We start from the raw sequence: 15,745 nt of genomic DNA, 5'->3' as shown, positions 1-15,745 counted from the left end.
AGGATGTAATTTTATTTGATATTCCATCATTTCCTAACAGAGTGGAGCTTCTTTCACTTCGATAAATTTGTTTTCTTCCTCTTCCTTCCTTCCCTCACTCTCTCCCCTACTCATTTCGACCTAGATATGGCCAGGATTGTTCCCATGGCATCATCAATTAAACCCTCGCTCACCTCTCTCAAATTCTCCCCCACTCCTCGCTCCTCCCCTACTCTATGCCGTCAGGTCGCTTCGTTGCACTTATCCAGTGGTACGTTTCGTTGATTCTCCACCCCTAATTTATGCAGTTTTTATTACTCGTTTTCATGCTCCGATTTTATGCGAATACCTGCTTATTTGGATCGATAGTAATCATAATCGATAGTGTATTTGGTTAATCGAGTTTTTGTGCGTCTCACTGATTAATGGATTTGAAGGAGCAGTTTTGGATAGGGAAGTGGTTGCTGTTGATAAGCCAACAATCTGGGGCGGATAACATTTCTTGTCGTGTTTAGGAGAAAAATATGGGCTAACTTTATAAATTTGTTTGTAATATCAGTTGCTAAAATATCAGAGGCAGCTAGTGAGGGAACAATTGGGGTATTTATTGACCGGAGGAATACTCTACATCTTTTGCTACTTAACTGGCTTTCTGGTAGGCATATTTTAGTTTCTTCTAACTCATGTTTTTTTTTTGGTTTCTAGTGTCCTATCCCTTTAAGAGATGAAACATGTCATTATGTCAATACCAAGATTTTTGCCTCCTGACCCTATCAGAACTTTAGCTTTTAATGGCATTGTTTAATTACAATTTACATTCAATATACCTCATCCATGCCTTGAGTTCTTTATGGTTTACTTCGTCAAGTTTTATTAGAATTGAGTTATTTTTAGTATTATCAGTATGCTAGCAAAATAGACTCTGTAAATTTTCAGTTGTCTGTAGTAAATGCGAAGGAGAGGTTATACAAACTGGGTCGAATAATATTATTTGATAGAGAAAATTCCAAACATAATATCAATGCCTGGAACTGTACTGATTGCTTTTCTTAACTCTTAGCACTGGCCATCAATATCACAACATCATTAATCATTCAATCCTGATTTAACTCTGTGATGTTGGTGACTGGAAAAACGGATGTCTTACGTGTTGATTTCTATGCTTGTCCAGTAATTCCACAGCTGCAACCTTTTGGGCTTAGAACATCTAAGCTGTTCAAAGAGGATGTATCTAGCAGAGCAGTAATCGTTGCAGGAAATACAAATACGACCCAAGCAAGCACTGCTACTACACAGGAAAATGTTTTAGAGTGGGTTAAACAGGACAAGAGAAGAATGCTTCATGTTGTTTACCGCGTGGGGGACATGGACAGGACAATAAAGTATTTTTCTTTTATATAGCATTTGATAGGCTATTCATCATGCCTTAGTATAATTACATGTTGGCCACAGATTCTACACAGAGTGTCTTGGGATGAAACTGATGCGGAAGCGAGATATACCAGAAGAAAGATATACCAATGCATTTCTTGGATATGGGCCTGAAGATTCTCACTTCGTGATTGAACTCACTTACAGTAAGAAATTTCCAGTATTTCTGAATTAGTCTTCGACTGACATCAGAATTTCTTGCCTGGATACATAAGCTTTGAACTTTGGCTCTAGGCACACAGCACACTGTTATATATTGTTCACAGTGCTGACTAATATTTTATCTGTTGATATTTCAGACTATGGGGTTGACAAATATGATATCGGCAGTGGTTTTGGCCATTTTGGGATTGCAGTGGAGGATGTGAGTTCTCACACAATTTATGTTACCATGTTGCATATTATTTTGGAAATTAACAATAATTGTTGCACCTCATTCTTGAGTAAAAGTAGAAAGGCTACCAAATAGTATCTGTTACTACCATTTATTTTATCTTCAAAACTATAAAATCTGTCACATAAGGTCAACTCTTTTTTGTTCCAAAGCAACTTGAATTTTAATGAAGGTTTTAGTTACTCTTAAGAATTCTCTTAGATATTCTAAATTTCGCTGTCGCTTACATGCATACAAGTTTGTATGGTTATTTCAAGAAATTACAAGATTCCTTCATAATAGCATTGGATATGCAGGTAGCAAAAACTGTAGACTTGATAAAAGCCAAAGGTGGTAAAGTAACAAGAGAACCAGGGCCCGTCAAAGGTGGAAATACAGTGATAGCATTTATAGAAGATCCTGATGGTTACAAGTTTGAGCTTTTGGAGAGGGGTCCCACACCCGAGCCATTATGTCAAGTTATGCTTAGAGTAGGAGATCTTGATCGTGCTATTGAATTCTATGAGAAGGTATTCATTTTATGTCTTCTCGTGCAGTACAAGTTCATGAATTCTTAGGTGATATATCATAGTGTTTCATCTTTCCTGACACCTCTGCAAAATATAATTCGAGCCACAATTTAATAGGCTTATGGCATGGAGCTTCTTCGCAAGAGAGACAATCCTGAATACAAGGTAAAATTGAGTTTCTCGTTAGATCTAGCTGGTAGTACATGCAATTTATTGATTAATGCTTATTGGATTACTGCTTTCTTTGTATGTATACTTCATGGTTGTTATTTTCATTCTCTCTAAGTTCCAAGGGCCAGTGTGCTGATGCAGGGAACTAAAAAAGACTTGAAAATAACCACATGTAAGGCAATTTTCAGTCAATAAAAAATTGTTGAGGGCCATTAAATTAAAATATAGCCACTGTACCAACTCTTTGATCTGATTCAATGCTTGAATCATGTCACGCCAGTCTCATCTTTAAATCGCCCGTAGTCAACAACGATGTGTGCTCAGTAGAGCTTACTTTCCTTGCAGTATACAATTGCGATGCTGGGGTATGGTCCTGAAGATAAAAATGCTGTGATGGAGTTGACATACAATTATGGTGTTACTGAATATGACAAAGGCAACGCTTATGCTCAGGTTATCTCTCCTCTGATTCTTGATCTTATGCAACTGTTGCTTTGTTATAACTAAAAGGACAACGTTTTAACATCTGAGTGACTATATCTTGCAGATAGCAATAGGGACAGATGATGTTTACAAAACTGCTGAAGCGGTTAAGCTATCCGGTGGAAAAGTTACCAGAGAACCTGGGCCTTTACCTGGCATCAATACCAAGATTACTGCATGTCTGGATCCTGATGGTTGGAAGACGGTATTGTCCTTGCACATGGAGTTTTATCTATGTTTTAGACGAAGTGCGTGCAATTTTTGTCTGGCTTAACTATTTATAATCATCTTGTGAATCTTTGCAGGTTTTTGTTGATAACATTGATTTTCTCAAGGAGCTGGAGTGAGCTATTTGCACACAATGTACGATTCCAGCCAACCGGAGAAAAGTATCGGACCAATATTTCCAAGTTCATCGACTCAAGATGATGTGGCGGTAAAACATCTATTGGGTTCGGTTTCGTAGAATAAGTTATGTGGCTTCTCGAGTCATAGGATTAGGAGCTGAAGAAGGCCACCAGAATCACAAAGTAAATAATATCTCATATCGATGCATTCTGCAAAACTCAGACAGTAATATATTGTCCATTATAGTAGTTCATTTCTCTGTCCATCACATGAAAAGATTTCTAGCTAATTACTGAATAATTGGCCATATATTTTTAGGTGAATCAATCATCCTCTTCCAATTTTCTTGTTCTTTCCAGTAATATTAAACAGATAGTGGCGTAGTTGATTCACCTGGAAAGAGTTGGAAGTGTTGATGATCAATTGTGAAGCATGTGTGAAATTGATGTTCTATTTTCTGATTCAATTATCTAGATTGATTTTTAAGTTTTTGATCACCTATTTTCTAATCAATTTTCTAGATTGGTTTTTAATTTTTAGATTAAGAAATGATCTTAGGAGATCATGACCTAATCACATATATATTGCATAGTCTTATTATATCATGGAATTTTTGAAACAAACAAGATATTAGTAAGACATTTATATGACATTCCAAGAGAATATATTGTTCTCGATTCTATTATGTCAAACAAAAGAGCCCCTTTGATAATCAATATTAGTGGAATGTGGAAATATTCCATTGTTTAATAAAAGAATATGAATTTTGAAATATTCAAAGATTGTTCATAATTTTTTAGTCTATTTAATCTTATATTTACTTCACTCATGTCCAATGAAAGGAGTATATATTATTGAGTAATAAAGGGATAATGGTAATACTGTACAAAAGATCCAACAAAATTTTATGTACAAATTATCAACATTTTTACTATTTTTTAAAAGGTACATATGATTATATTTTAATCACAGATTTTCATTCTGAACAATTCCATAATTTTTAAAACTAAATAAAATTATGTATTTTGAATTGTTTTATGATTATTAAAATTGAAACTGATGTGGCATAAAATCATATCGTTTTGGATAAATCAATGTGATTTTAATTATACTTAAAATAGAATGTCAATCGTTTTTATTCCATAACATCAATTTGTTCAAAATAATATTGTTTGATTAATTTATCTTCGTCCATAAAATATAGACTAATTTTACTATTTTGAGTCGTTCACCAAACTTACACTTATTTTGAAAATGAAAAGTTTTAAACACTATTAATACCATAATGATAATAATGTGAAACCCACGATCCACTAATACTGCTACTTCTATCATCTTTTCCCTCCCTCTCATTCGTACTTTATTAATTGCATATCTAGAATTTTATTTAGATATTTTATGGACGGAGATAGTATTATTTTATTATTTTGATCGGGACAATTACTAAAAATAAAAAAAATGCTAATTTTGTGGAGTACTTTTAAGTTTCAATTGACAGTCATCGAGTAAGCAGGTGGCTTGGCAATTCCTCCAGTAACCTTGGCGCCTCTCATCCCTAAATTTGAGTATTTTTGTTTTGTTATTCCGATTTTTGCAAATCTCCCTCTTAAAATGGATAAGAGCAAAAAGGGCATGGTGTAAATGAAACGGACCGAAATCTTAAAGAAGTTACAATTATTTGGAAATTACAGACATAATTATGGCTATACAGTAATCCTCCCGTCTTTGCCTTTAATTTCATGTTTATATCAACGTAACATAATTGCGAGGCCATATGCTTATTGATTGCCCTCTTTGCATACGAAATTCAAGGGTTTATGGTGAATATTTGTATTTTTTTGTATAATTGCATACGCATAATTTTTTCCTCTCCAGTTCCTTGCAATCGTTGTTAATTTCTGTTGAATTTCCGCATTTGAATATTAATGTATTGCATAACTGGATGTCCAAATAATTGTTGTAGAAGGATCACAATCACCATATCAAATGAGTGAATTGAAGTGCCAATGTGTTCCAGCTAAATGTTTATTTAGATGAAGATCCTAGAACAAGTGTGATGAAAAAAAGAGAATGGTTTGAGCCTTCACATTGGATGCGATAGTAACTAATAACTGAGTTTGAAACATTTTAATTTTATATGCTGATTTCAGTTAATTTTACTGTGATGTGGTGTTCTCAATTTTACAAGCTCTGTAATTAATCTTTCTTGTACAGCTAAAAAGTTTGGTTGGCAGAGCATTGTTGGTGTTGATATTGATGGAGGTAACTATTCCTACTTTACTGTCTTGAAGTGAATTCTCAAGTTGTTTGCATAACATAACCACTGTGTATTTGTTGATTTAAATTTTTTACTCGTCACATCCTTGTTTATTTTATCCATGCAGATTCTTTATTGATTTCGATTAATAATGCTTGGAGTTTTCTGTGTAGCTTATGATACATGTTTAAGTTTGAAGGGCATCATGAAAACCAAAGTTCCAGTCTTCTTTTAGTTGTCTATTGTCCATCTGATTCGTATAATCTAATAAGTGCAAAGGCTGAATGCTTTATTATCGAGCTTAAATGTATGTCATGCTTTATGCTGCTGTTCAATTTTTTTCATTACGGCATATCAGTTCTAGTCGCTGCATAGAGAAGAGAGTTTAAGATTATGATTTCTGATATAGATCGGCACGATTTCAGTCTTCTGATGAGAAGCAAATTTTCATATACAGCCAAAGGCTGAAATATAAGAATCTTGGACCTTTCAAATTGGGCTCATGCTCTGAATATTAGTATCCTACTATCTTTTAGATAGATCTTCTGTGTCTTTACAGAATACTTATTGTTTATTGTTTATACCTACAGCTACTTTTGACATCACAGTAATATGTGAAGACTCCCTGGAAAATAAATGAAGTCTTTTTTAACAATAGTTGCTTATCACATTCAGCCCCAATCGAGGACACAAACTGGACTCTAAGGAAAATCATAAGGGCAAATAGTCTCTTTTAAGAAAAAGGGAATTTCGTTCCGAACTGGCATGCACCAATAAATGGGTCTTGCCATACAATCCTTTGGTAATAGCACGTACTGCTTTGCTTATCCCGCGCCTAACTATTTAGCGTTCCGGTTTTTGTAAGTTTGTATTTGTTAGGGAAGTCCTCAATTCTTTTGAGCTTATACTAATTCTGGTCGTTGCTATTGACTAGAGCTCCATGAATTCAGTTGTAAAATGAGATAAGCCATGTATGAAGATGGAAGTGAGAGAACCAGCTCACCTTCACAATAACTTCCAGATCATATAAGCAAATATAACAGTTGGCTTTGTTTGCATAATTCTTCTTATATTTATTTTGATCAGCATTTATATGATAAAACTGCATTTTTTATTTCAAAATTGATTACATCTTGTGATTCATTGCTTTTACAGGCGAAAAACGTAATTAAAGTTCAATGACCTCTTATTTTGTGCTTGATCAAAATTGATTTGCTCTTTGCAGTTTAAATGTGACAAAATGGATACATTTGAACTGGGGTGATAACGGTTTAATTAAACTATTTTCAGTTGTGTGGATACTTCTTTCAAGCTGATTTCTGTTTGTTAATTTTAGAAGTGACAAAGTGCATTTTATAGGCAGTTAACTACTCATTGCGGAGTTTTCATTGTGGAACTTCAACCTTGGACCATGTATTATAAAAGTCGTCTGGTCTCTGAGGTATGTGCATTTTATATAGTACTCGTCTATTTGCTATGATAAGGTTATTTTTAGATACCTGTCTCTTTGCTGTGATAAGGTTTGGAGTGGCTGATATCACGATGACTAGTATAAGGACTATTGATGTTGGTAGCAACTTTTTTGAATAAAAACTAGTACTCCCTCTGTCCCAAGGAAGATGATCATTTCTTTAGGCGGCAAGAGATCACGCTTTGAGTGTAGAGAATAAAGTAAAAGGGAAGGAATAAAGTAGAGAGATAAATGTAGTTCTATTTTTAGAAATATTTGGTTGGGACAATCTAAAAAGGAGTACTAATTTTTTATAGTAGCAAAATCATCTCAAACACTTGAGATCACCTCTATCATTTCCTACTCCATCTCCTATTATATACACACAAACATGATAAGTAATAGTGGGTCCATCGCTCATATTTGTGTATACGTAGTAGGATATGGAGTAGGAAATGACATCTTAAAGAGCTATTGTATTTTGCCAGCCAATTATCAAAACTTTAAGAATCCTCCTCCAGAAAATTTTCAGGACATATTGACAAACAATGAGTAATATTTTTAAGCTTTTGAAGTTTTAGACTTGCATCCAAATAATTTTTTAAGTTCTGAATGAATCTTTGTGATGGCAGATTGGGTTTCATACCAGCATCCACAATGAATGTCCTAGTGGAAGCCCTAGTGGTTGCCACATCAACATGTCTCTTCTTTTTGCAATGGTTCCCTATCCATTAAACTCAATTTGCTTTTAATTTTTAATATTATTATTATTATTATTATTTTTATTTTTAATTAATAAAATATCAAAATATATTATATTAAACATTACAAATTTGAAAAAACACCTACATTACTTAATTAAAAAAAAACTACATCATATTTAGCAAAACATCGGCATATCGTCGTCGACACCATGGGGGTTTGAGAATTGACTCGGATCCATTCTTTAAAGTGTGAAAATGAGAAAAGAGAAGAGAAAGTGAGAGGAGTAGAGAGTATTAGTGTGTGAAGTGAAGAGAAAGTTGAGTATTTTTCTAGTGGTTTAATTAGGGTTTAAAGAATTAAAAAAAATAAAATGAAAAAAATGAAAATCACCCGATCGGGATCGGGCTCTGGGCTGCAATGGATGCCCGATCTCTCGCTCTGCAATGGATGTCCGATCTCACGCCCGAAGATGCCCGATGTCTGCAATGGATGCTCGACGACGCCCGAGCCCAATCTCGGGTGTGAGATCGGGCATCCATTGTGGATGCTCTAAGGTAGAGAACATAACTTCAAGCTTATCAAATAGTAATAAATATGGATTTGAAAGGCCTATCCTGGCATTTTGGAAAGTACTGACATGCCTTCCCGTAAGAAAATTTTGGGAGTAAAGTTAATTAATGGAACGTTTTGTGATATCAGGCTGTGGTTGCGTACAAATGTGACCGAGGTTTGGGAAGCTGATAGATACGGGTTATACACTTATACTCCATACGTCCCACCACACCACAAGTGATGTGTTTCTATTCAGACGTTTTGCAAAAATGATAATAAATAATTAGAATGGAGAGAAAGTAAAAGTAAGTAAGAAAATAATGTATATACGACTTTCTTCTATATTATTCTATCTTACTTTACTTTCTCTCCAATAACTATTTATTATCATCTTCGCAAAACAACGGCCGAAAAGAAATGAGTTTCGGTTCGCTTTGTGGTATTTGCTTGATTAACTTGTACTACTTGTAAGGCTTCAAGTAACTAGCAATGTAAGATGCACTAAAGTAGAATGTTTCATGATAAGGCTGAGAAAATAAGTTTTTATACGTACAATGTGCATCAAGCGCCCCTTCGACCTTTGCATTCCACGAAATGAACTCCAGCACCTGGTTGACCTTGACTTCATGCAGCCCTGTGTGACCTTTGTACTCCACAAAGCCCCATTGATCAAGGGTTCCTTCGTCAATGTTGGTTTCCCAAGAACCACCGTACAATTTAGATGAATGCATTTTCTGCATTAGATTGCAGAATCCAGTATGTAGCTAGTAGACTCCAGCAGCCCTTTGCTTTGGCTGTGGAACAGTTAGAGAAAAGAAGATATACATGCCAGCAGCACACAAACATAACCCTTGGCTAACAAATCACGAGGAATCAGGAAATATGAAATATTAACTAACTTGTCATTTGTATACTATACACACCAATCACTGAATCATCCAATTATGAGCATCTGGGATTGGTAACTCCATCAGTTGTCATCAATGAGAAAATAGTCAATTTGCACTGGCCATTGCCTGTATCATCTTTAACAGCATTTTTCGTCCACCATGGCAGCACAGATGGAGCTCAAAAGATCAAATCCTGAAAGTTGTAGAATTTGCTTATTTGAGAAATAGAAAATAGAAATTAGTTTCAACTATTGACAGAAGAAGATAGCAAAGGTCCACAGAGGTTAGTACTGATACCAATTAGTAGCATATTTAACAAAAACATCTAGCAATAAAGAATTCTGCACTCTACGTGAGGGATGGGTGGGTTGATGGAGAAAGATCAGGAAATGGAACAGGAGCATACCTGATGTTGTCCACACATTCACTTGGACGAAGAGATGCGGCGTAAGGAAGAAATCCAACTACTTGAAGGAGCAGGATTTTCATTTCCATGACTACGACCAGCATTTGCCTCCATGGATGATATAGGTTTTGAGTTATTTCCTTTTCCGACAACACCAGGAGAGAATGAAGTGGATGGCACATTTGTGTTACTGAACACCTATGCAATTAGGTAAATCACACGGATCAAAAAACAGAGATACTTGCACCAATCAACAGATAAACAGACAGGTGATATCCTTTAATGTCTGATTTCTTTACATAACAATTGGTGTTTCTAAGCAACAAATAAAAAAGAAATCCAAAAGGTAAAACATTTTTCCCTTGCAATCAAGATGATAATTACTTACATTTTTGTCAACAAGATTGCCATGAGTAACATTTCGACTTGTTGGTGATTTGAATTGCAAGCGTACACTAGGACTAGCATCAGCTTTATTCAACCTCATACGTTCCCCCAAATCAGATGGAAGAGGAGCATTACTGCCTATGAGCACCAACAAATAAAATATGCAGAATTAGCTTTTCTTCTCAATATCTTTCACTAGTACAGATAACGCAAGTTCATATTTATATTATAATCTTGTCTTTAACCATCTTAAACTACACCCCACATTTGAGCATGCCATTGAAAGGAACAACATCTTCAAAAGACCAAAAGATGAATTCATTTCTTGTACAGAGCTTGTACAAAAGAAAGGAAAAAACCAAACACTTTTACTTGGGCCAGTAAATAGGAAGGTAGTTCAATTAGTTTCATGATTGACCATAAAATAAAAATCAAATTTCAAGTCTCCTTGGAAGTAAAGAATACATTTTTTGGTTGGCAAGACTTTTCTACTAACATGAAAAAGCACAAAAGTTGATAACCTTGATGCTTTTCTGCTTCTACTGGAGCAACTTCACTGCTTTCTCCAGCAATAGGCTGTGAAAAGTAACAAATGGTAATATGAGATCGGTTCGTCAGTTCCACATAAAGCAGAAGAGGATAGCAGTGCACAATGCATATCAGCTTACGTATAACTTGGAAAAAACTACAAGGAAGCTACAAACAAGATAAAGGAACAACTGATACCCGTTTTTGTGTTTTACTTGTTTGTGCCTGCTGATACTTCAAGATAGTCCAGTCGAATACATAATCAAACTCACAACCTGCACAAGGCAGCACATAAAAAGTTTGAAAATCAACTGAAGAGCAGTCTGGCATTTGGGCCCAACTTCAGTTTCTTCAATAATATCCTAGCCATCAGCTTTACCAAAATAAACCTGTATAAAGTAGTTTTTGTGTGATGTCCAGGAATATCAGACGAGTCCCTCACCTTCACGCGTAAACAGCTCACGGAATAAACGTTTCAAAAATCCATAATCAGGTCGCTGGTCAAATGTCAAAGAATGGCAATAGTGGAAATAGGAGGCGAATTCCACGGGATGGGACTTGCACAGCACCTTCAGAAAAGATTTAACATTGCATAAAACTCCACAAGATTACAGAGAATAGGAAAAGAACAGAGAGTTAACGATTCAGGTAACCACCTCAATGGGAGTTGATAATTTTTTCTCACAAATCTTGTCATACTTCTGCTTCTTGGTGGCAGCTTTTAACCCCTGCCAGGGAAGGCTGTACACAGTAGTTGGTTAAAAATGAAAAGAATGGTACGCCAGAAATAAATAAAGGAGAATGGAACAGACATTTACTTACCTTCCTCTCAAAAAATATAGAAGCACATATCCAAGGGACTCGAGATCATCCCTTCGGCTTTGCTCTGCAAAAGGGGGATAGGATAAGAGGAGAAAAGACAGGAATTACATAATACCTATCATAGATATCAGAATTCAATACTTGTCGTTCTTTATCCTGGAATGGCCCAACACAAAGGGAAAAGTCCATGCTTACCAATTCCAAGATGGGTGTTACAACTTGCATATCGTGCTGTTCCTGTCAAATTTTTATTCTCCCTGTACAAATACGAAAGACAAGCATGATACTCATGGGTCATCACTCATCATAAGGCCTGCAGCAAATTGTTGCCACTATAAATGGAAAAACATGTTTTATTAAAGCAAATTCGAATATGATAAACACCTGTGAGTTCAAATTGAGTTTGTATGCTTTTTCACTCTTACAAAGTGATATTTCAAGCTCTCCATCGTACTTTTGGAAACATGTATTGAATTATTATATGAGTGAGGAGACAATATCATTTAAGATAACGTCAAGGGGTTGTCTTCAAATTGGAATAACCTTGCAGTAGCAAACTTGAGAAGAAAAGTACCTGTAGGGAATATGCCGGTTTGTTGTCGAATCACGGTACCTTTTAGCCAAACCAAAATCAATAATATAAACCTAGGAGGCGCAACAAGTGAATTAACATTATGGATAGAAGAGGAATTGTGTAGTACAGATATCACATGCACAAAGACCAACAAATGTTTTTACCTGATTTGCTTTCCGACCAAGACCCATGAGAAAGTTATCAGGTTTGATATCCCGATGCAGGAGGCCTTTAGAATGTACAAATTCTATTCTGGTTATCTACATGGAACAAACAATAAGCATTCCAAGCAAAACAACTTAAATGTTTGAAACAATAAGAAAGAGAGAACTTCATTTTCCCAGCATGAAGTTACCATTTGATCAGCCAACATTAACACAGTCTTCAATGAGAACTTCCTACCACAATACACAAAGAGGTCCTCAAGGCTTGGTCCCAGTAAATCGAGGACAAGAACATTATCATCCCCATTGACACCTGACCACTTTATGCCAGGTATGCCACCTGCAGTGAGATAAGGGAGTCTTATTTATTCTTTATTGCTTTGTTAGGTCCTGAAACCCAAGAAGTATGAACAGCAGACAAAGCTCCAGAACACTAAATAGCTACCTGAGTTTTCAATGAATTCATATTTCTAAAATGGACACACTCAGATTGAACATGTTCCCTATTAGGATGCAGCAAATTTGACCTAATTTTTTTCCTGGTTCAAATTAATTAAGATGATTTACAAGTGGCAATCAAGAGTATCTCATGTCAAGCCGTGGCACACATTTGGTTTTAACATAAAAAAGCAAAATTAAGCGTGAGTAACAGTGTCAGCAACTGACATATATGAGAAACAGTCTGTTATATTTCTTCTAAGTAATAAACAAATACTGGGGACTTTAATTTCCCGATTAAGAGATACGGCGTCAAAGTAAAACATAAGTAAATTGATCCTCAAATCCGATGCATCATTCACAAAACATGTGTATACATAAAACGCTATGAGCAGGCTGACGTACTTCCCCCTTGAAGTATGCTGTATAACTTGGCCTCATAAAGAAGCTGGGGGTGTTTGGTCTTATTGTTTTCCTGCCAAGATGCACAAAAACAAGGAAATGAGTGAGCAGTAGTAATCGACTTTGTAAGCCATAGTTATTGCAATGCCAGCCATTTCAAGCAATGTGAAGAAAAAGGACACTTATTACTCCCTCCGTTCCACTCAAGATGTCCACATTCTTGAGTGGCACGGGATTTTAGGCGGAATAAGTAAAGAGAAAAAAGGTACTCCCTCCATCCCACAAAAGATCTCACACTTGTGAGACGGCACGAGATTTTAGGAGATTTTGTTTTGTGTGTTAAGTGGAGAGAGAAAATATAATATTTATATTAATGTGAGAGAGAACTTTTACCAGAAATGGAAATGTGACATCTTTAGTAGGACAAACTAAAAAGTAAAGTGAGACATCTTTTATGAGACGGAGAGAGTAGTTGAATATTTTAACGAGGTGAGAGGAGAGAGAGATTTATTTCCAAATATATAAAATAGACATCTTGAGTGGGACAAACTAAAAATGAAAGGTGGACATCTTGAATGGGAATGAGGGAGTACCAGAAAAGGGGGGAAACATTTCCAACATTATAAACCTTTCAATCAGTCATTCTATCATATCTAGGACATTGTGTGTGTATGGCAAACTTCAAACATTCACAACAAATAAGAAAATGAGCTCAGAAGCACCTAAGAAGCAATTTAAATAAAAAAACTAGCATTAATAAACAAACAACCCAAAAAAGAAAAAAAATGAACCACATATAGCAGCATGCAGGCTTCCAGTCCATTCCACAATAAGAAACAGGAATCTAAACATTCAACAAATATACCATTTTTATGGGGAAAGGGAAAAGGAACAAACAGTTGCATAGACTTACGATCTTCACTGCGACAATCTCAAACGTGTCTACATGCGTAGCTGCATAACACCAGAGTAGCAAAAACAAATCAGCACAGTGAAAAACGAAAACATCAAAAACCTTGGAACAATATCAACATGAAAACCCCACCCAGAAAAATATCACCAAATGATCCACTACCGATCTTGCGGCCGAGCTTGAATTTACCTCCAACTATCCGCTCCATCAGATCAATGGCTGAAATCCAATCTCAATTATCATAAATTGATTCGAAATTATTCGGATTCGGGGTTTAGGAACGGGCAATTGAATTTCCGGTGAAGAAAAACGAAAGCACAAACACGGGAGTAGAGGGTTTGTTGGGTATATAGGCGAAAGATGATGAGAGAGAGAGAGGGCTTTGACGAGTTGTACCTTAGCTCACGAGGGCTGGCTGCTGGAAAAATTGCTTTGGAAAGAGATGAGGAGAGAGAGAATGGGGGTTTTCATTTCGTGATTAGGTGGCTTCTGTGCAGTGAAGAGTTGTACATTGGAGTACAACAATGCCGACAGGATTATCCACGCAATCCTTTTTATCCACGTAATTTTTAATATTCAAACTAGGTGTTTTTTACTTGGTGATGTCACCAAATAGTTCGCACCATATAGCATCTACAATGGAGGATGTCCCGCCGGACGTCGGACCGGCGTGACGGACATCCGCTTGGGATGTCCGCCATTAGGCGAGGGAGGGGTGGACGTGGACGTCGGCTGCGGACATCACACATCCGCGGCTTTCCGGGACGTCTGTCGGGACGTCCGCCATTGTGGTGCCACGACGGATGTCCCGGGACGTCCGCCGGGACATCCGCACCATTACGGATGCTCTAAGAGCATATTTTTGCTAAAGAAGGAAAGAAGTGGGTCAAGTAGCATGGGTCGACTGAATTGAAAAAAAACAGGCGTATCTATGCATATAGTAGTACTTTATAATATATTAGTATTAGTAAATTTAATTTTAAGGTGTGTTTGAATTGGTAGATAGATATATTTAAAGTGCATTTGATGGTCTAATCTAGTATTTAATATGTTGGTTAATTTTTTTGTGTGGTCCGCTCAATGGATAAGAGCCTGTTGAATTAAAGGTGAAAATGGTGTTTTATTATCATGAAAAAATGAGTAATAATAATATGTGCAACACTATATCAATCTTAAATTACGTGAGATTTACTAATATAGCCCTCGGTATTAGAAATATAGAAAAAGTCAGGATAGTTTTGGAATTTCCTACTATAGTGTGACTTTAAATAACAAACCAAACATGTGATATTAAGGACTATAGTTAACATACCATCAATTCAAACACCACAAATAGAAATGAAAAACCAAGAAACGCATTTCTATAAAATGATTGTGTTCTTATGCCTTTTATTTGGGTATTGACGCCTAATATCACGAAATTTTTCAAAAGTTTATTTTTTCACACGAACTTTAAACTTGACATATAATATTATAAACTTATATAGTTGTTGTATTTTTACCACCAACGACAAAATCCGACTACATTAAAATGAGGTAGATGATCGTATGTGCATTCTAGGGATTTTGTAATCACATAAGTATCATTTTTAAGTGATAACCATATTCAATGTGTTGTGATGGTAAGTTAAATATAGTCGGATTTTGTCACCTGATAAAAATGCAACAACTATATAAGTTCGTGATATTGTATGTCAAGTTTAAAATTCGTGTGAAAAAATAGACTTTTAATTTAAAAAAAATCTTTTCTTCAATTATTTCGACGCTAATATTGTTATCTTTAATTTATAATACTATTTTTTATTCTCAAATAATTTATTTCTAAAATCTATATTCATATAGCGACTATTTATAGTTTTGTTAACACTAAAATAATTAATGGTGTTTGGACCCCTAATATTAAAATGTTAAGTCCGCCAGTGCCACTATATAGTAATACAAT

General features: G+C 35.6%; 2 protein-coding genes across 4 annotated transcripts; one reads left to right on the top strand and one right to left on the bottom strand.

Annotated features, from left to right (window-relative positions):
- On the top strand, positions 1-3,638 carry LOC121744917 (probable lactoylglutathione lyase, chloroplastic). 2 transcript variants are annotated; one of them, XM_042138625.1, is made up of 10 exons: positions 1-250; positions 539-634; positions 1,151-1,361; positions 1,432-1,556; positions 1,710-1,774; positions 2,101-2,313; positions 2,431-2,478; positions 2,830-2,937; positions 3,032-3,172; positions 3,273-3,638. In XM_042138625.1, exons 1-10 carry the CDS (start codon positions 127-129, stop codon positions 3,312-3,314), a joined length of 1,173 nt encoding a protein of 390 aa, XP_041994559.1. In that variant the 5' UTR covers positions 1-126; the 3' UTR covers positions 3,315-3,638. The 2 variants fall into 2 exon arrangements, with proteins under 2 accessions (XP_041994559.1, XP_041994560.1); XM_042138626.1 differs by lacking the exon at positions 539-634 and having other exon boundaries at positions 7-250.
- A 5,121-nt stretch (positions 3,639-8,759) lies between these two features.
- Positions 8,760-14,295, bottom strand: LOC121744911 (casein kinase 1-like protein 3). Of its 2 annotated transcripts, XM_042138616.1 has the most exons (16): positions 14,200-14,295; positions 13,936-14,022; positions 13,804-13,844; positions 12,894-12,963; positions 12,242-12,390; positions 12,051-12,146; positions 11,887-11,957; positions 11,508-11,569; positions 11,313-11,376; positions 11,147-11,231; positions 10,933-11,059; positions 10,689-10,765; positions 10,459-10,538; positions 9,964-10,096; positions 9,576-9,773; positions 8,760-9,362 (listed from the first exon to the last, which is right to left on the bottom strand). In XM_042138616.1, exons 2-15 carry the CDS (start codon positions 14,009-14,011, stop codon positions 9,594-9,596), a joined length of 1,311 nt encoding a protein of 436 aa, XP_041994550.1. In that variant the 5' UTR covers positions 14,012-14,022; positions 14,200-14,295; the 3' UTR covers positions 8,760-9,362; positions 9,576-9,593. The 2 variants fall into 2 exon arrangements, with proteins under 2 accessions (XP_041994550.1, XP_041994551.1); XM_042138617.1 differs by having other exon boundaries at positions 9,964-10,100; positions 10,484-10,538; positions 13,936-14,247.
- Positions 14,296-15,745: the final 1,450 nt, after the last annotated feature.

This window comes from Salvia splendens, chromosome 8 (assembly GCF_004379255.2).
Source record: "Salvia splendens isolate huo1 chromosome 8, SspV2, whole genome shotgun sequence".
Classification (NCBI taxonomy): Eukaryota; Viridiplantae; Streptophyta; class Magnoliopsida; order Lamiales; family Lamiaceae; genus Salvia; species Salvia splendens.
Note: the sequence above shows the minus strand (reverse complement) of the source record. Positions and strands in the feature narration are given on the sequence as shown.